At 52.0% G+C, this 21,584-nt stretch overlaps 1 protein-coding gene across 2 annotated transcripts in view; it reads right to left on the minus strand.

Annotated features, from left to right (window-relative positions):
* LOC140410809 (trafficking protein particle complex subunit 3-like) overlaps positions 1–21,039 on the minus strand; it is a 78,258-nt gene extending 57,219 nt beyond the window's left edge. Inside the window, exons 1-2 of one of the 2 annotated variants that reach the window (XM_072499436.1) lie at positions 20,882–21,039; positions 4,043–4,090 (exon numbers count right to left, since the gene is read on the minus strand). In XM_072499436.1, coding sequence (XP_072355537.1) covers positions 4,043–4,090; positions 20,882–20,923 — 90 coding nt within the window. In that variant the 5' untranslated portion in view covers positions 20,924–21,039. The remainder of the gene's footprint in view (positions 1–4,042; positions 4,091–20,881) is intronic. The other variant, XM_072499437.1, reaches the window with a different exon arrangement.
* Positions 21,040–21,584: the final 545 nt, after the last annotated feature.

Here is a 21,584-nt window from a genome sequence, read left to right on the forward strand (position 1 = left end):
CATAACCTTTGCAGTTATCCAGTGCCTTCTGCCATTTCTTGATAACATGTGGAGTGAATTGAATTGGCTAAAGACTGACATCTGTGATACTGAGGACTTCCAGAGGAGGCTGAGATGGATAATCCACTCGACACTTCTGGTCGCAAATGCTTCAGCCTTATCTTTTGCGCTGATGTGGGTGGTACCCACGCCATTGAGGGTGAGGATATTTGTGGAGCCTTTTCCTCCAGTGGTTGTCCACCACCATTCTTGGCTGGATGTGGCAGGGCCTCAGAGCTTAGATCTGATCCATTGGTTGTTGAATCGCTTAGCTCTAGCTATCACTTGCAGCTTTTACTGTTTAGCACACATCTAGTGCTGTGTTGCTGCTTCACCAGGTTGCCTGGTGTTGTTCCTGGCAAGCCCTCCTGCACTCTTCATTAAACAAGGGTTGATCCCCCGGCTTGGTGGCGATGGTAGTGTGGGGGATATGTCAGACAGTGGGGTTACAGATTGCGGTTGAGTACAGTTCTGCTGCTGCTGATGGCCTATATGCCTTATGGTTGCCCAGTCTTGAGTTTACAGATTTTTTTTGAAATGTATCCCATTTAGCACGGTGGTAGTGCCACACAACACGATGGAGGGTATCCTCAATGTGAAGATGAGACTTCATCACTAAGACTATGTGCTGGTCACTTCTACCAATACTGTCATGGACAGATGGATTGATGACAGGTAGGTTGTTGAAGAGAAGGTCAAGTATGTTTTTCTCTCTTGGTGTTTCCCTCACTACCTGTCGCAGGCCCAGTCTAGCAGCTATGCCTTTAAGGACTCAGCCAGCTTTGCCTGTAGTGGTTCCACTCTGGGATGTGGCGCCCAGGGGCTTTTGACAGTAACTTCATACTTGTGACAATAAAATATTATGAATTATTATTAAAGCTCTTCAGTTTGATCCTTGTAGCTTTTGGCATCCTCCTGGAAGATGGAACTGTGCTGAATCTTCTCTGCCAACTGATTCATCAGTTTGTTCAGAATGAGGTTAAATTAATTTTGCTTCTCTTCTTAATTTTGCAGTGGAAAAAGTTTTGTCCATGTCTTGTAGCATGTGAAGGTCTTTCAACACGTTTCCCCTTTCATTGCAAAGCTTGCTTGCCCCACCTTCAGTTTTCTGGGAATTTAGCAAAGTCTCCTCAAGTTTCTTGTGATGTGCTTGCATTCTGCTGTTTAAGACAGTTGTCATGTTGCTGAATGGAAATGCATTCCTTTTGCATTTGACCTTGAAGGACAATCAATTATTCTTTCAACTGTTTATGTTACTATTGTTTTCTTGCCAACTCATTCTAGGTTTCGTCTCAGCTTGAATCTTGCACTTAAAATCATCCAGTAATTATAATAATCTTTATTGTCACAAATAGGCTTACATTAACACTGCAATGAAGTTACTGTGAAAAGCCCCGAGTCGCCACATTCTGGCACCTGTTCGGGTTCACAGAGGGAGAATTCAAAATGTCCAATTCACCTAACAGCATGTCTTTCGGGATTTGTGGGAGGAAACCGGAGCACCTGGAGGAAACCCACGCAGACACGGGGAGAACGTGCAGACTCCACATAGACAGTGTCCCAGCAGGAAATTGAACCTAGGACCCTGGCGCTGTGAAGCCATAGTGCTAACCACTGTGCTACCATGCTGCCCTGATGCAAACATTTTCTTGTCAAAAAGCTTACTTTACTTTTTTCACATTTTCCTTTTCATTTACCTCAGATGGCTTTCTTTCATTCACAACCATCTGTGCACTCGCCAGGTGTTTGGCCTCTGTTTCGATCCCAGTAGGTGTTATAACTGGATAGGAAGATCCCAGAATGGAACCTTGGCTCAAAATACTGTCAGTGGGATTCTCTGTCGGCGGGATCCTCCACCCCGCCGGAAGCACACCCAAGCCCACACGTTTCCCGACCACGTGGTGTGTGGCCCACAGTGGGAAACCCCATTGGTCGGCTGCAGGAACGAAGAAGCCCGCTGCCTGTGGGGGTGCGCCATGCTGGAAAACAGGGCTGCAGGAAGGAGAATCCCACTCCATAACCTTTTCTTCTTTTTAAATAAAATGTGGAGGAACAAAGTCACAGGATGGCTAATTAGTCTTAACATGAAGAAAAATTACTGAACATGAAAAAATGGCATTATGATATAATACCCCTTTACTCCCCCCCTTATCTTAAGAATTACACACAGACTTTAAAATTAAAAAAAGATTACAAAGTACTTCTTAAGATACAATGGCCTTATTAACACACAAAGTCCCTTTCAGGCACACACGATGACTGTGGTCAGACACACTCCTCTGAACCCAAGTGAATGTCTGTGGATTTATCCTCAACATCCCCCAGATGATTCTTAAACCGTGAGCCACCTTGTCTCACTGAACTCCGGCTTCCACATGAGTGATTTTAAATTCCATTTCAAGTCACACTTTTAAATTTTCTTTTAAATTATGCTTTCCCTCCGCTGCTTCCATCAAGGTTTCACTTTCAGGTTTTACACCTCTCCTTCAGGTTTCCTGTGTCTTAAAGCTTTTAAACTCTGAGGTTCAGCCACTGATTTCCACAAATATTTCAAATAATGTCTTACAAACCTTAGCACTGCTGCAAATATCTTTCTGGCCTCTCATGATCCAATGCCTTTTCAACTCTCTCTGACTTTATTGTAAACTGTTCTGGTTCCCAGTTTCCTCTATTCCGTTAACTCCAGACTTCTTGGAACCTTCTCTGGAGCGCGATTTAACAGAGCAATTCTAAGTGTCATTTGGTGGGGTGTTTCTCGGCAGCCATGTTGGTGAGATCACAGCCTGTATTTAATGGCACTTAGTGCTGGAAATTAGCCCCCATGAGTTTCTTGCCATTAGTGGCTGTCTCGTTTGATTGGCCAGACTTGCGCTTTGGCATCTCGCCGCTAGCAAGGGGGAGATGCTTTTAAATGCTCCCTCACCGCTCACACCAGTTAACACAGATGCATGGCAGCATACAGACCTGCTCCTCGTGTTGGGGATGCCATCCTGCCCAGGCTTCTTGATGTGAATGAGAAACGGGACATCCTGTTGCCCTGAGGGGATAGGAGGACTAGCAGCAAGGCCACCAATGACAGCTGGGAGGCAGTGGCAACTGCAGTGAATATGGGCAGCATGATGAGCAGGATCGCCATCCAATGTAGGAAGTAGACCAACAACCTCCACCGAGCTGCAAGGGTAAGTTACCACCTCTCTCCTGGCATCAAATGCACCTGCCACTCCTCAAATCCCCCCCCCCCCAACAAATCACTGGCTGACACCTTGCACCCTCCCCACATTGGATCTTTGTGCTAGCTCCTCAGAACCCACTGGCAGCCATCAGCACAACCCCTTCACGTCCATTTGCGGTGCCCACACAGACCACTCCCTCCACCACCGACCCACAGTAGCAGCAGTATGCACCATCTGCAAGATACATTGCAGTAACTCGCCAGGGCTCCTTAGGCATCACCTTCCAAACCCATTATCACTACCATCTAGAAGGACAAGGGCAGCAGGTACATGAGAACACCATGACCTGGAAGTGCCCCTCCAAGTCACTCACCATCATGACTTGGAAAGAAAATCACCGTTCCTTCACAGTCGCTGGGCCAAAATCCTGGAACTCCCTCCCTAATAGCACAATGGGTGTACCTACACCACATGGACTGCAGGGGTTCAAGGAGCGGCAGCTCACCATCACCTTCTGAAAGGCAACTAGGGATGATGGGCAACAAATGCTGGCCTAGCGAAGCCCACATCCCGTAAAAATTAATTTAAAAAATGAAAATCATCCACTCCTTATTTTCCCATATCAGATCTAGAAACTGGAAACAGTGAGAAAATTAATATTGACTGAGAGAGAAAATAGATTGTGTTTTTTGTTACCTTTATAAATACTCGCTTCAAAATAAACTAAAATTAGTTATGATGACTGTCTAAAACTGCAAAATGGAAGTACAGCAGAATAAACGTAAGGAGCTAATTGATCTAAGTGAGCCTATTGCAGATTTCTCACATACCATGTGATATGCTGAACCTGTCGATGATGTAGATGGCAAATGCCAATCCTAAAGGAAAGGGAACATAAGAGAACAGTTTCTTAACAAACAAAAAGCAATTGCAGTTTTATCCACCTTAAAACATTTTCCGTGATGTGTTAAATATTGAAGCTAAAGCATGTTGGTACAAGTTACCACAAACTATTCATCCAAACTGCAGGGTTTGAGAAGTACTAACAGCTTCAGCTTATATTTGTGAAGATGATGTAACTTCACAATCAATAATAGGAATGGCTTGTATTTGATATATGTGCAGCAATTGAGATCAGGGGCGAAATTCTCCGTTATCGGCGCAAAGTCCGCCGATCGGCGCAAAAAACGGCGCAAATCCGACTTGCGTCACGCCGGAAAAATGGGTCAAAATTCTCCGGCCCGAAATGGGCTAGCAGCGACGTAACGGGATCCGCGCTTGCGCACGTGGTTCACGCCGTGCAGCATCATACGCGCTGCACGGCGTGACAGCTCATAAGGCCGCGCTGCTCCCCCCCACCCGACCGGAACACCCGACCGGAACACCCGACTGGATGGCTGGCCGCCGCTCAGCCCCGAGGATCGAGTCACGCGATGTGGAGGCGCTCCTGGACGCAGTGGAGCAGAGGAGGGACGCCCTGTATCCCGGGCACGGCCGCAGAGTTGCCCCACGCCACAGCCGGCGTCTGTGGAGGGAAGTGGCAGAGGCCGTCACCACTGTGGCCCTGACACCACGGACAGGCACCCAGTGCCACAAGAAGGTGAACGACCTCGTCAGAGCAGGCAGGGTGAGCCTCCCCATATCCCCCTCCCCCATATGCCCCCCTCCCCCATATCCCCCCTCCCCCATATCCCCCCTCTCCCATATCCCCCTCCCCCATATCCCCCCTCCTCATATCCCCCTCCACCATAGCCCCCCTCCCCCATATCCCCCCTCCCCCATAGCCCCCCTCCCCCATATTCCCCCTCCCCATATCCCCCTCCCCATATCCCCCCTCCCCATATCCCCCCTCCCCCATATCCCCCCTCCCCATATCCCCCCTCCCCCATATCCCCCCTCCCCCATAGCCCCCCTCCCCATATCCCCCTCCCCCTTATCCCCCCTCCCCCATATCCCCCATATCCCCACTCCCCATATCCCCCATATCCCCCCTCCCCCATATCCCCCCTCCCCCATAGCCCCCTCCCCCATATCCCCCCTCCCCATAGGCCCCCTCCCCATATCCCCCTCTCCCATATCCCCCCTCCCCCATATCCCCCATATCCCCCCTCCCCCATAGCCCCCTCCCCATATCCCCCCTCCCCCATATCCCCCCTCCTCATATCCCCCTCCCCATATCCCCCCTCCCCCATATCCCCCTCCCCCATATCCCCTATATCCCCCTCCCCCATATCCCCCCTCCCCCATATCCCCCCTCCCCATATCCCCCCTTCCCCATAGCCCCCCTCCCCCATATCCTCCCTCCCCCATATCCCCCCTCCCCCATATCACCCCCTCCCCAATATCCCCCCTCCCCCATATCCCCCATATCCCATCCCCAAGTGAATCCAGCCCTAACCGAAACCTCTGCAATGCACGCGCAACCGATGGCGTGCATTCATATACTTGCCTAACACTGTTGCCTTTTACCCCTGCCACCCCCCCCCCACCCCCCACCCCCAACAGGAGAAGCGCGCACACAACAATAGGGAGCATGTGAGGACTGGAGGAGGCCCCGCTGATGAGAGACCACTGACTGAACACGAGGAAAGGGCCCTGGAACTGGCTGGCGGACCTGATGACCGGGAGGTTGCTGATGCAGAGGTCGGGGGCGTACAAGCAAGTGAGCCACCGACAGCCCGTCCCCATATCCCCCCTCCCCCATATCACCTGATCACTGCCTGCGTGTCTAACCATGCATGCTTCATTGTGTATCGCAGGACCAAACGTCCAGGCACCCATCCCCGCAGATGCAGACCGCCTGGATATCCCTCGGAGGCCACGGGAGACAGAGAGACCCGGACCCTCCAGCATGCGATGCCCGCAGGATGCCCCTCGGAGGCCACGGGAGACAGAGAGACCCGGACCCTCCAGCATGCGACGCCCGCAGGATGCCCCTCGGAGGCCACGGGAGACAGAGAGACCCAGACCCTCCAGCATGCGACGCCCGCAGGATGCCCCTCGGAGACCACGGGAGACGGAGAGACCTGGAGCAACAGGGAGACGACACCCCCGCCACGTGCGGGAGCGACCACCCAGCGACGAGGGGGGCAGCCACAGGCCCCCGTCACATCCGAGCCAGGACACCACTACCCAGGACACCACTACCCAGGTCACCACTACCCAGGACACCACTACCCAGGACACCACTACCCAGGACACCCCTACCCGGGACAGCACTACCCAGGACACCCCTACCCAGGACAGCACTACCCAGGACACCCCTACCCGGGACAGCACTACCCAGGAAGACGAAATACCGGACAGTGACTCAGAGTGGATGGGTGGAGACGAACCCCCACCCCAAAGTGCCATGGACTCAGAGTGGGATGAAGAGCACGACACAACGCCACTGCTGTCACCAACACCCTTCACCATCGCAGAAACACTCACCTCGGTTGGGCACTTTAGTGATGAGGCGTCTGGTACACTCACTGGTGCGCACAACACAGCCGTCCCGGTACAGCAGGTGGAGGTAGGAGCAGCAGAGGGGCCGGGCGGTCGGAGGGCAGCCCAGGCCAAGCGAACATCTGCCGCCCAGATGGATCCCGGGTTCCTGGAGTTTCCACACCCACACATAGATCCGATGCAACCACCGACCCGGAGACGGGCGAAGAGGGTGACGGCCGGCTTGCGGTGGCTGCAGTCGCATGTGGAGGAGTCCACCCGCATCCAGGAGCTGGAAGTGATGCCGGTCATGCGTGTCACCCAGGCCGACACCGCACGGGTGGCGTCCGCGGTGGAGGCAATGGGTGCGACGGTGTCAGACATGGGGAACGGTTTGCGAGGCCTGGGGCTTTCCGTGCAGGCGGCGTCTGTGGCCCAGGACACGGCTGCCCCTCTCACAGGAGGCCATGAGCTAGTGCCAGCGCCAGATGGCAGAGGCGCTCAACACCATAGCCCAGTCTCAGCAGGCCATAGCCCAGTCTCTGCAGGCCATGGCCCAGTCTCTGCAGGCCATGGCCCAGTCTCAGCAGGCCATCGCTGAGGGCATCGGCGCCAGTGGCCATGTGCGAGCCAGCGTCGCACTGTCACAGACAGGGTTTGCCAACCCCCTGGGCTCCATGGCTGCAAACCTGCAGACCCCTGTCGATACCAGCACGGGCCTCCAGGACTGGCAGCGCCAGATGTCGGGGGGGCGTCGGATGGCCAGTCCGTTCGCATCCCCCACCCATGTAGAGGCCTGGGGGCCATCGGGCACCCCGAGGGAGGAGGAGGTGGTGTGGTCCGTCCCGGCTCCCCCTGTAGGGGAGGTCCCGGAACACCGCGACACCTCGGACTCCCCCCCTTCCGTCCCAGGTGCATCGGGTGGGCAACGGGCAGGACAGGCAGGCAGCTCGCCATCCCAGTCGCCCGGGCCGCAGCCTGGCCCATCTAGGCCAGGATGCCCCAGGAAACGGCTGCCAAAGGGATCCCATGTCAGAGGGCAGGAATCACAGGAGTCCACCTCCAGTTCTGCTGTACCGTCTGGGGAACCACGTAGACGTAGTCAAAGGGCCCGCAAGGGCGTGTCTTGCGTCACGCCGGAAAAATGGGTCAAAATTCTCCGGCCCGAAATGGGCTAGCAGCGACGTAACGGGATCCGCGCTTGCGCAGTGGTTCACGCCGTGCAGCATCATACGCGCCGCACGGCGTGACAGCTCATAAGGCCGCGCTGCTCCCCCCCACCCGACCGGAACACCCGACCGGAACACCCGACTGGATGGCTGGCCGCCGCTCAGCCCCGAGGTTCGAGTCACGGGATGTGGAGGCGCTCCACTGAGACACTGAGTAAGTTGGCATGGCTGCAGGGCACAGATGAGTTTTAGGGGCTAGGGCACGTGCATGAACTCCTTTGGTTATTAAAGTCAATGTTACACCTACAGAAGCTGCCTTTGTGCTCTGTCCAAAGCGTGCGGGGGTGTCATGTACGTTGAGCGCAAGTGTGTGTGTGAGGTGTGGTCTTACCTCAGCCCCAGGTGAGTCTGCCCCCTTCCCCCTGGGCCGCTATCAACATCCCCCCGGGCAGAGGACGGGACCGTGTGCTGCAGTGTCACAGCCGCATGCAGGGATGGTCCGGGTGGATGGTGGTACTGTGGCCATGGGTCAGACATAGTCCAACGATGTGGAGCCAGGAGCTCACCGCAGGGCGGGTTGTCAGCATCCTCCATGGCCTGCAATAGACACGCGTCCACCCGCAACTGTGTGAGCCCAGCCGTTGTGCCGCAGGTGGATCGGCAATGGGGGGGGGTGGTGTGCATGCGGGTGGGGTGTGTGGGGTTGGGGAGGGGGGTGAGGGTGCTGGGTGGGTGGATGGGTGGGGGGTGTGGGTGGTCGACTGTTGCCATGGTGTGCGGTCTGTGGCCATACTACCCGATTCCCACGCCCATCTAGTCAGTGAAGCGGGCGGCTATCAGTCTGTCCCGTGCCCGCTGGGCCAGCCGGTAACGGTGGACAGCCACCCGCCTGTGTCTACCCCGTCTGCCCTGACCATTGCCCCATCCCCCTCATCTGGGGAGGACTGCGCCTCTTCCTGCTGCTCCTCCACTCCGCCCTCCTCTGCCTGCGGCACATCGCCCCTCTGCTGGGCTATATTGTGCAGGACACAGCACACCACAATGATGCGGCTGACCCTATCTGACCGATACTGGAGGGCGCCCCCAGAGAGGTCCAGGCACCTGAAACGCATCTTCAGCACGCCAAAGCACCTCTCTATCACTCCCCTTGTCGCTACATGGGCATCATTGTAGCGGTTCTCCGCCTCATTGCGTGGCCTCCGTATAGGCGTCATCAGCCATGATCGCAATGAGTAGCCCCTGTCGCCCAGCAACCAGCCCCTCAGCCGGGGATGGCGTCCCTCGTACATGCTGGGGATGGATGACCGCGACAACACGTATGAGTTGTGTACACTGCCTGGGTAACGGACGCAAACTTGCAGGATCATCATGCGGTGGTCGCAGACCACCTGTACGTTCATCGAATAGGTCCCCTTCCTATTGGTGAACACGGCCCTGTTATCTGCAGGTGGCCGCACGGCGACGTGCATCCCATCGATCGCGCCCTGGACCATGGGGAACCCGGCCACGGCAGAGAAGCCCACGGCCCGGGCATCTTGGCTGGCCCGGTCCACAGGGAAGCGGATGTAGCGGTGCGCCATGGCATATAGGGCATCTGTCACTGCCCGGATGCACCGATGCACCGATGTCTGCGATATGCCGGACAGGTCCCCACTCGGTGCCTGGAATGACCCCGTTGCATAAAAGTTCAGGGCCACCGTAACCTTGACGGACACGGGGAGAGGGTGTCCCCCGCCAGTGCCACGCGGTGACAGATGTGCCAGCAGGTGGCAGATGTGTGCCACGGTTTCCCGCCTCATCCGGAGTCTCCTCCTGCATTCCCGGTCCATGGGGTCCTGGTATGACTGCCGGGGCCGGTACACACGGGGCGCCCTCGGGTGCCTCCGTTGCCGTGGGGCCGCGACGTCCTCCTCCCCCTCCTCGTCCTGTCGGTCAGGTGCCCCTCCAGCCAGGGCGGCTGCCGCCTGCCCCTCTGCGGCAGCCTGCGCCGCCTCTCTGGCACGCTCGTCCTCCTCCTCCTCCTCCTCATCCAGGACAACATGGACATTAGCAGCTGCCGCCACGGCGGCCAACATCGCTGGATGATCGGAAAACATGACGGCCTGGTTGGGGGGGGGGGGGGGGGGGACACGACAACGACATGTCATCATTGCCCATATCCCCTCCTTCCCCCCAGCCAGGTGGCATGGACCGCATGGGACCAACTGTTGGAGGCTGGCACCTGGCCAGGTGGACCAACTCACTTGACCCCCCATCCTCCTCCCCGGCACGGACCCCTCATCCCCCTCCCCGGCACGGACCCCAACCTCCTCCCCGGCACAGACCCCCCACCCCCCCATCCTCCTCCCCGGCACGGACCCCAACCTCCTCCCCGGCACGGACCCCCCATCCCCCTCCCCGACACGGACCCCAACCTCCTCCTCGGCATGGACCCCCCCCCATCCTCCTCCCCGGCACGGACCCCCCCATCCCCCTCCCCGGCACGGACCCCCCATCCCCCTCCCCGGCACGGACCCCAACCTCCTCCCCGGCACGGACCCCCCCCCCCCATCCTCCTCCCCGGTACGGACCCCAACCTCCTCCCCGGCACGGACCCCCCCCCCCCTCCATCCTCCTCCCCGGCACGGAACCCCCCCATCCTCCTCCCCGGCATGGACCCCCCTCCCGGCACTCCCCCGGAGCCCAGCCCATCTAACCCCGCCTCCCCCCCCCCCCCCCCCCCCGCCGCACACACACACACACAACCCGAGACACACCTCTCCCCACACATTCAGACTGCGGCCACGCCATCGCCTGCCCAGCGGCCAACCCCCCAGGCCGTCACTCACCTCCACGCTGGTCGGCGTGAACCTGGAGCACAGGTTCACGCCGATGAAAAGGAGGTTTGATTTACGTCGACGTGAACGGTCATCACGTCAACGGGACTTCGGCCCATCCGGAAGGGAGAATATCGGCAGTCCGATAATCGGCTGCCTTGCGCAGACCCGTGCTATTGTCCGACGTCAGCGGCGCCATTAACGCCCCGCCGACTTTTCTCCCTTCGGAGACTTCGGCAACCGGCGGGGGCGGGATTCACGGCGGCCAACGGCCATTCTCCGACCTGCTGGGGGGTCGGAGAATGACGCCCCTAATTTTTGGAGGCCTGTAAAATCACTCACTTTATACTCTTTAAAAAATATATTTTATTCCGCTATATACTCTTTTAACAGAAACGTGGTAGACACTTATAGAAAGAAAATCTGTTTCACAATTTGCCTGAAAATGTTTTAAAAACTCATTTACGGGATGTGGGTGTCGCTGGTTAGGCCAGCATTTCTCGCCCATCCTTGGTTGTCCTTGAGAAGGTGGTGGTGAGTTACCTTCTTGAACTGCTGCAGTCCTTTGGGTGTAGGTACACCCACTGTGCTGTTAGAGAGGGCATTCCAGGATTTTGTCCCAGCAACAGTGAAGGAACAGCAATACATTTCCAAGTCAGGGTGGTGAGTGACTTGGAGGGGAATCTCCAGGTGGTGGGGTTCCCAGGTATCTGCTGCTCTTATCCTTCTAGATGGTAGTGGCCGTGAGTTTGGAAGGTGTTGTCTAAGGAACCTTTGTGAGTTACTGCAGTGCATCTTGTAGGTGGTACACACGGCTGCTACTGTTCGTCGTTGGTTGAGGGGGTGAATGTTTGTGGAAGGGGGAGCAATCAAGCGGGCTGTTTTGTCTTGGATGGTGTAGAGCTTTTTGAGTGTTGTTGGAGCTGGACCCATCCAGGCAAGTGGAGAGTGTTCCATTACACTCCTGACTTGTGCCTTGTAGATGGTGGACAGACTTTGGGGAGTCAGGAGGTGAGTTGCTCACTGTAGGATTCCTCGCCTTTAACCTGCCCTGGTAGCCCCTAATAAACTGATAAATGCAAGTGGGCACATGTGTTGTGCAAAGTGAGTTGAGGAGTAATTCTGCATCTCAGGAAATAAAGAACGAGTAAGCAACATAGATTTTTTTATGTGTGTAGAAACACTCCTTGTGTGTGTTGGATATAAGTACATTGAAATTGTGATTTTATTCAGGTAATTAAGCATCTGGATGAAAATAATCTGAGTGATGTTCAATGTTACAGAAGTTTTATAATCTGGGACATGAGGTTCAGTTTAGATAACAGAAGATGAATATGGTTTAAGACATAACTTGATCATTTTCAACTTGACCAATGGTCAGTAACCTGATGAAGTGGATCACAGAATCACAGAAACACAGAATACCACAATGCAGAAGAGGCCTTTGGCCATCGAGTCTGCACTGACGGATGAAAGGCCCTGACCTGCCACTTAATCCACTTGCCAGCACCTGGCCCATAGCCTTGAATGTTATGGCGTGCCAAGTACCCATCCAGGTACTTTTTAAAGGATATGAAGGCTCCTGCCTCTACCACCCTCCCAGGCAGTGCATTCCAGACAGTCACCACCATCTGGGTAAAAAGGTTTTTCCTCAAATCCCCCCCATAACCTCTGACCCCTCACTTTGAACTTGTGTCCCCACGTAACTGACCCTTCAACTAACGGGAACAGTGCTCCCTATCCTCCCTGTCCATGCCCCTCTTAATCTTGTACACCTTAATCAGGCCATCCCTTAGTCTTCTCTGCTCCAGAGAAAATAACCCAAGCCTATCCAGTCTATTTTTATAACTTAAATGTTCCATCCCAGGCAATATTCTGGTGAATCTCCTCTGCTCCACGTCCAGTGCAATTACATCCTTCTTATAATGTGGAAACCAGAATTGCACACGGTACTCCAGCTGTGGCCTCACCAAAGTTCTATCGTGTTCATCATGATCTCCCTGCTTTGTAATCTATGCCTCAATTGATAAAGGCGAGTGTCCCATTTGCCTTTTACACCACCCTATTAACATGCCCTTCTGTCTTCAGAGATCTATGGACAAACACGCCAAAGCCCCGTTGTTCTTCGAACTTCCCAGTGTCAGACCTTTCATAGTATACTTCCTTGTTAATTACTCCTTCCAAAGTGTATCACCTCACACTTTTCAGGATTAAATTCCATCTGCCACTATCCACCCATTTGACTATCCCGTCTATATCTCCTGTAACCCAAGACACTCAACCTCACTGTTTTTTTTAATATATTTTATTGAAAATTTTTGGTCCACCAACACAGTACATTGTGCATCCTTTACACAATATTATAACAACACAAATAACAATGACCTATTTTATAAACAAAAAATGAATAATAATAAATAACAAAAATGAAAACTACCCTAATTGGCAACTGCCTTATCACAAGTAACACTCTCCAAAAATATAATTAAACAGTCCAATATATAATTATCTGTCGCAACGACCTATACATACTATACAGTATATATTAACAACCCTGAGAGTCCTTCTGGTTCCTCCTCCCGCCCCCCCCCCCCCCCCCGATCCTGGGCTGCTGCTGCTGCCTTCTTTTTTCCATTCCATCTATCTTTCTGCGAGATAGTCGACGAACGGTTGCCACCGTCCTTGTGAACCCTTGAGCCGACCCCCTTAGAACGAACTTAATCCGCTCTAGCTTTATAAACCCTGCCATGTCATTTATCCAGGTCTCCACCCCCGGGAGCTTGGCTTCTTTCCACATTAACATATCCTGCGCCGGGCTACTAGGGACGCAAAGGCCAAAACATCGGCTCTCTCGCCTCCTGCACTCCCGGCTCTTGTGCAACCCCAAATATAGCCAACCCCAGCTGGTTCGACCCGGACCCCCACTACTTTTGAAGCACCTTTGTCACCCCATCCAAAACCCTGTAGTGCCGGGCATGACCAAAACATATGGGTATGATTCGCTGGGCTTCTCGAGCACCTCGCACACTATCCTCCACCCCAAAAAATTTACTGAGCCGTGCTCCAGTCATATGCGCCCTGTGTAATACCTTAAACTGAATCAGGCTTAGCCTGGCACACGAGGACAACGAGTTTACCCTGCTTAGGGCATCTGCCCACAGCCCCTCCTCGATCTCCTCCCCCAGCTCTTCTTCCCATTTCCCTTTTAGTTCATCTACCATAGTCTGCCCTTCGTCCCTCATTTCCCTATATATATCTGACACCTTACCATCCCCCACCCATGTCTTTGAGATCACTCTGTCCTGCACCTCTTGTGTCGGGAGCTGCGGGAATTCCCTCACCTGTTGCCTCGCAAAAGCCCTCAGTTGCATATACCTGAATGCATTCCCTTGGGGCAACCCATATTTCTCGGTCAGCGCTCCCAGACTCGCGAACTTCCCATCCACAAACAGATCTTTCAGTTGCGTTATTCCTGCTCTTTGCCACATTCCATATACCCCATCCATTCCCCCCGGGGCAAACCTATGGTTGTTTCTTATCGGGGACCCCCCCAAGGCTCCAGTCTTTCCCCTATGCCGTCTCCACTGTCCCCAAATCTTCAGTGTAGCCACCACCACCGGGCTTGTGGTGTAGTTCCTCGGTGAGAACGGCAATGGGGCTGTCACCATAGCCTGTAGGCTAGTCCCCCTACAGGACGCCCTCTCTAATCTCTTCCACGCCGCTCCCTCCTCCTCTCCCATCCACTTACTCACCATTGAAATATTAGCGGCCCAATAATACTCACTTAGGCTCGATAGTGCCAGCCCCCCCCTATCCCTGCTACGCTGTAAGAATCCCTTCCTCACTCTCGGGGTCTTCCCGGCCCACACAAAACCCATGATGCTCTTTTCAATCCTTTTAAAAAAAGCCTTCGTGATCACCACCGGGAGGCACTGAAACACAAAGAGGAATCTCGGGAGGACCACCATCTTAACCGCCTGCACCCTCCCTGCCAGTGACAGGGATACCATATCCCATCTCTTGAAATCCTCCTCCATTTGTTCCACCAACCGCGTTAAATTTAACCTATGCAATGTGCCCCAATTCTTGGCTATCTGGATCCCCAGGTAACGAAAGTCCCTTGTTACCTTCCTCAACGGTAGGTCCTCTATTTCTCTACTCTGCTCCCCTGGATGCACCACAAACAACTCACTTTTCCCCCTGTTCAATTTATACCCTGAAAAATCCCCAAACTCCCCAAGTATCCGCATTATTTCTGGCATGCCCTCCGCCGGGTCTGCCACGTATAGTAGCAAATCGTCCGCATACAAAGATACCCGGTGTTCTTCTCCTCCTCTAAGTACTCCCCTCCACTTCTTGGAACCCCTCAACGCTCTCGCCAGGGGCTCAATCGCCAGTGCAAACAATAATGGGGACAGAGGGCATCCCTGCCTTGTCCCTCTATGGAGCCGAAAATATGCAGATCCCCGTCCATTCGTGACCACGCTCGCCATCGGGGCCCTATACAACAGCTGCACCCATCTAACATACCCCTCTCCAAAACCAAATCTCCTCAACACCTCCCACAAATAATCCCACTCCACTCTATCAAATGCTTTCTCGGCATCCATCGCCACTACTATCTCCGTTTCCCCCTCTGGTGGGGCCATCATCATTACCCCTAACAGCCTCCGTATATTCGTGTTCAGCTGTCTCCCCTTCACAAACCCAGTTTGGTCCTCGTGGACCACCCCCGGGACACATTCCTCTATTCTCATTGCTATTAACTTGGCCAGGATCTTGGCATCTACATTTAAGAGGGAAATAGGTCTATAGGACCCGCCGGGTCCTTTTCCTTCTTTAAGAGAAGCGATATCGTTGCTTCAGACATAGTCGGGGGCAGTTGTCCCCTTTCCTTTGCCTCATTAAAGGTCCTCGTCAATACCGGTGCGAGCAAGTCCACATATTTTCTGTAGAATTCGACTGGGAATCCATCCGGTCCTGGGGCCTTTCCCGCCTGCATGCTCCTAATTCCTTTCACCACTTCTTCTACCTCGATCTGTGCTCCCAGTCCCACCCTTTCCTGCTCTTCCACCTTGGGAAATTCCAGCCGATCCAAGAAGCCCATCATTCTCTCCCTCCCATCCGGGGGTTGAGCTTCATATAATTTTTTATAAAATGTCTTGAACACTCCATTCACTCTCTCCACTCCCCGCTCCATCGCTCCTTCCTCATCCCTCACTCCCCCTATTTCCCTCGCTGCTCCCCTTTTCCTCAATTGGTGTGCCAGCAACCTGCTCGCCTTCTCCCCATATTCGTACTGTACACCCTGTGCCTTCCTCCATTGTGCCTCTGCAGTGCCCGTAGTCAGCAAGTCAAATTCTACATGTAGCCTTTGCCTTTCCCTGTACAGTCCCTTCTCCGGTGCTTCCGCATATTGTCTGTCCACCCTCAAAAGTTCTTGCAGCAACCGCTCCCGTTCCTTACTCTCCTGCTTCCCTTTATGTGCCCTTATTGATATCAGCTCCCCTCTAACCACCGTCTTCAGCGCCTCCCAGACCACTCCCACCTGGACCTCCCCATTATCATTGAGTTCCAAGTACTTTTCAATGCACCCCCTCACCCTTAGACACATCCCCTCATCTGCCATTAGTCCCATGTCCATTCTCAGGGTGGGCACCCTCCTGTTTCCTCCCCTATCTCCAAGTCTACCCAGTGTGGAGCGTGATCCGAAATGGCTATAGCCGTATACTCCGTTCCCCTCACCTTCGGGATCAACGCCCTTCCCAGCACAAAAAAGTCTATTCGCGAGTAGACTTTATGGACATAGGAGAAAAACGAGAACTCCTTACTCCTAGGTCTGCTAAATCTCCACGGGTCTACACCTCCCATCTGCTCCATAAAATCTTTAAGTACCTTGGCTGCTGCCGGCCTCCTTCCAGTCCTGGACTTCGACCTATCCAGCCCTGGTTCCAACACCGTATTAAAATCTCCTCCCATTATCAGCTTTCCCATCTCTAGGTCCGGAATGCGTCCTAGCATCCGCCTCATAAAATTGGCATCATCCCAGTTCGGGGCATATACGTTTACCAAAACCACCGTCTCCCCCTGTAGTTTGCCACTTACCATCACGTATCTGCCCCCGTTATCCGCCACTATAGTCTTTGCCTCGAACATTACCCGCTTCCCCACATATATCGACACCCCCCTGTTTTTCGCATCTAGCCCCGAATGGAACACCTGCCCCACCCATCCTTTGCGTAGCCTAACCTGGTCTATCAGTTTCAGGTGCGTTTCCTGTAACATAACCACATCTGCCTTAAGTTTCTTAAGGTGTGCGAGTACCCGTGCCCTCTTTATCGGCCCGTTCAGCCCTCTCACGTTCCACGTGATCAGCCAGGTTGGGGGGCTTCCTACCCCCCCCCCCCCCTTGTCGATTAGCCATCCCCTTTTTCCAGCTCCTCACCCGGTTCCCACGCAGCTGTATCTCCCACAGGCGGTGCCCCCCCGCCCATCCCCTCCCATACCAGCTCCCCCTCTCCCCAGCAGCAGCAACCCAGTAATTCCACCCTCCCACCCCCCCCCCCCCCACTAGATCCCCCGCTAGCGTAATTACTCCCCCCATGTTGCTCCCAGAAGTCAGCAAACTCTGGCCAACCTCGGCTTCCCCCCGTGACCTCAGCTCGCACCGTGCGACGCCCCCTTCTTCCTGCTTCTCTATTCCCGCCATGATTACCATAGCGCGGGAACCAAGCCCGCGCTTCTCCCTTGGCCCCGCCCCCAATGGCCAACGCCCCATCTCCTCCACCTCCCCTCCTCCCCCCATCACCACCTGTGGAAGAGAGAAAAGTTACCTCATCGCAGGATTAGTACATAAAACTCCTCTTTCCCCCTTTTTAACCCCCCTCTTCGCCCCCCACATTCGCCCCACCACTTTGTTCAAACGTTCTTTTTAATAACCCGCTCATTCCAGTTTTTCTTCCACAATAAAAGTCCACGCTTCATCCGCCGTCTCAAAGTAGTGGTGCCTCCCTCGATATGTGACCCACAGTCTTGCCGGTTGCAGCATTCCAAATTTTATCTTCTTTTTATGAAGCACCGCCTTGGCCCGATTAAAGCTCGCCCTCCTTCTCGCCACCTCCGCACTCCAGTCTTGATAAACGCGGATCACCGCGTTCTCCCATTTACTGCTCCGAGTTTTCTTTGCCCATCTAAGGACCATTTCTCTATCCTTAAAACGGAGGAATCTCACCACTATGGCTCTGGGAATTTCTCCTGCTCTTGGTCCTCGCGCCATCACTCGGTATGCTCCCTCCACCTCCAACGGACCCGCCGGGGCCTCCGCTCCCATTAACGAGTGCAGCATCGTGTTCACATATGCCCCGACGTCCGCTCCCTCCGCACCTTCAGGAAGACCAAGAATCCTCAGGTTGTTCCTCCTTGCGTTGTTCTCCAGTGCCTCCAACCTTTCCACACATCGTTTCTGATGTGCCTCATGCGTCTCCGTCTTCACCACCAGGCCCTGTATGTCGTCCTCACTCTCGGCTGCCTTTGCCTTCACGACCCGAAGCTCCCGCTCCTGGGTCTTTTGTTCCTCCTTTAGCCCTTCGATCGCCTGTAGTATCGGGGCCAACAGCTCTTTCTTCATTTCCTTTTTGAGCTCTTCCACACAGCATTTCAAGAACTCTTGTTGTTCAGGGCCCCATGTTAAACTGCCACCTTCCGACGCCATCTTGGTTTTTGCTTGCCTTCCTTGCCGCTGTTCTAAAGGATCCACTGCAATCCGGCCACTTTCTCCTCCTTTTTTCATCCGTATCCAGGGGGGATTCCCTTCTGGTTTACCGCACAGTGTTTTTAGCTGTCAAAATTGCCGTTGGGGCTCCTATCAAGAGCCCAAAAGTCCGTTTCACCAGGAGCTGCCGAAACGTGTGACTCAGCTGGTCATCGCCGCACCTGGAAGTCCTCAACCTCACTGTTAACCACCCGGCCAATCTTTGTGTCATCCGCAAACTTACTGATCCTACCTCCTACATAGTCATCTATGTTGATTATAAAAATGACAAACAATAGTGGCCCCAGCATAGATCCCTGTGGTATGCCACTGGTCACTGGCTTCCAGACACTAAAGCAGCCATCTATCATCACCCTCTGTCTCCTATCACCCTGTATCCCATGCACATTTGCCTTCTTCATAAATCTTCTATTTAGGACCTTTTCAGAGACTTTGCTGAAATCCATGTAAACTACATCAACTGCACTACCCTCATCTCTACACTTGGTTATATGCTCAAAAAATTCAATCAAATTTGTTCGGCATGACCTCCCTCTGACAAAGCCATGCTGACTATCCCTGATCAAACCTTGCCTCTACAAGTGGAGATAGATTCTCTCCTTCAGAATCTTCTCCAGTAGTTTCCCAACCACTGATATCTGTCTATTATAGAACCAACTTAATATTACTCCATTGAAACCAATGGAATGAAAATTGGATGTGTTCTACAAAGGATGAATGATCTATTCTACCAGGTTACAGTTCCTAGAGCGAAGCTGAAAAATATTCCCAGTGCAGACGAAAGTGAATTTGTGGAGCCTAAGGAGCCAAAGAGGAAACATAGGTGCATGGAATATTCTTTTTTAGCAACAGAGATATTGAAAGGTGTCAAACAAGAAGTAGATAGGAAAGGTAATGCTGGGGCTAGTCTGATGATGGAACTGATCTTTTCTAGTCTGGGGATTCCTATACTCCTAAAGACATTTGAGGATATTGGTAGTTGGTGGGAAAGAGGTTAATTAATTTTTCTTCGTGGTGTATCATGCATAAATTGGTCTCTGGGGTTTAGTTGATTGCCTGATGGAACTGAAGAGGAATTTCCCAGAGTCTTGCCTGAAATTGGTCACTTTTTTTTCTGAATTTCTTTTTTTACCCCTTTAGAAGTTATAATCTCCAGCAGTTGGGGAGTATCATGTTAGGGTGAGCATTGGTGAACTTTAACTTTTTTGTCACTTCTTTTCATATGTACATTCATTTGTTTTTGGCATATAAACAGACCCAGCATTATTCCAAAATTCCCAATACATGGAGTTACAGCTGTCACTGATAACATCGACTGGATGACAGAATATTCCTATCCAATATTATTTTTCCCGAAAGAAAATTCAATTGAAATAGGATTGTATCTAAATTTCACGCAGTGAGTTGCTCCTTTTTATTCATCCGGTTAAAAATAGAATATTGACAGAAGTGGATGGGGAAATATTCTTTGATTTGTTGGTGTTACAACCCTGTCATTCTTGCAGCATCACTGTTTATTATGCCAGTTTATATATAAACAGAAGTAAACATATTTTACATGTTCAGTCAGTGGTAATACTGATTGCAATTCACTGCTGAATGTAAAACTAGTTTTTGCTCTGTCCCAAACGATTATTGTCACTGATTGCATCTTATATATCGTACTTCTTTCAGGCCATAGAGCAGAAGGTCTTGGCACCCCGATTACCACTGGATTAAATGGAATAGCATTTTTACAGCAATTACTGCTTTTTGATCAGATTTCAATGACAAGCTAAACGTTAATCTGCATTTGCTTAGCAAATGAGAGACAATTTGCAAAGTAAGTCCTCATCTGTACCTCAGGCAAAGCAGCACTTTGGATTTGATAGTATTTGTATCAATCAAGCAGCAACGAATAGCCAGACCTTAAACTGTTGGGGGTTCCCTGAAAAGGAGCAACTGAAGGCTACTGATTATTGATATGACAAAAAGCTGACAATTTAAAGAAGCATTTAAAATCAGGCCTAATAGGTCCCCAAGGGGCAACAGTGCTTACTGATGGAATTTCATCAAGTACATACCCAGCCCCAGAATAAAATAAATTTATCTCACTATCTCTTTTGTAACTTTCAGTTTTAATTCCACAAAAAGGTTTTAGAAAAATAAATGTAACACTAAGCTTGCTAAATAAGCCAGTACAACTCATTGCATTTCATTAACTGATTTTAACATCAACTTTTTCTTTCTTCCATTCTTCATCTTACTCAAGATATTACATTTATTTTCCAGTTTTATTCTGTCATAATTATTTGTTAAAATTCCGTTGCATCCACATTATCTACCTTTCTTCGGGTATCTATCTTCACCTTCACACCTACTGTAAATAAATACCACAATGTGGAAGCTGATTCCTATTATGAGACTAAAGCTACTGCAATCTTACAAGAATTAAACACAGTTATAGCAGTGGAAACATTTACATACGACAGCGCAGAAAGATCTTACTATTTGTTGCTTTTCTGATCTTCTACGTGATTGTCGAGACATTGTTTACTGAAATCTATCACATGATATGCATTATCCAGCTGCTCAGTTTAAAGCATCTCCTGTAGTTCCCTCCTCCTGTGATCGGTTGGAAGAAATGCTGCTCCTTCAGATTTTTTTTCTTATTAAAGGCACCAACAACACTGAAGAAGACAAGCCAAACTGGTAGCACAAATGAAGCCAATGAGAATCTCTGCAAACCAAAGAAACATCTCCCCCTATAGGTTAAAAGAACCTGTTGTCTGTTCGTTGTTTTGAAAGGGTTGGCATCAATAAGAATTAAAATACGTCAATGGAAAACTCACAAGATGAAGAACCATATGAAAATCATACATTATTGATTAAACATCCCGAGCATCTATGCAAAAAACATATTTCCCATGGTGGATCCAATAAATTTCACAAAGATCAACAGACAAAACAACACAGTTTTGGGCAGAACAGTGGCACAGTGGTTAGCGCCAGGGTCCCAGGTTCGATTCCCGGCTTGAGTCACTGTCTGCGTGGAGTCTACATGTTCTCCCTGTGTCTGCGTGGGTTTCCTCCGGGTGCTCCGGTTTCCTCCCACAGTCCAAAGATGTACAGGTTAGGTGGATTGGCCATGCTAAATTTCCCTTAGTGTCCAAAAAGGTTGGGTGGGGTTACTGGGTTGCGGGGATAGGGT

The sequence above is a fragment of the Scyliorhinus torazame genome, chromosome 4 (genome assembly GCF_047496885.1).
Source record: "Scyliorhinus torazame isolate Kashiwa2021f chromosome 4, sScyTor2.1, whole genome shotgun sequence".
NCBI lineage: Eukaryota > Metazoa > Chordata > Chondrichthyes > Carcharhiniformes > Scyliorhinidae > Scyliorhinus > Scyliorhinus torazame.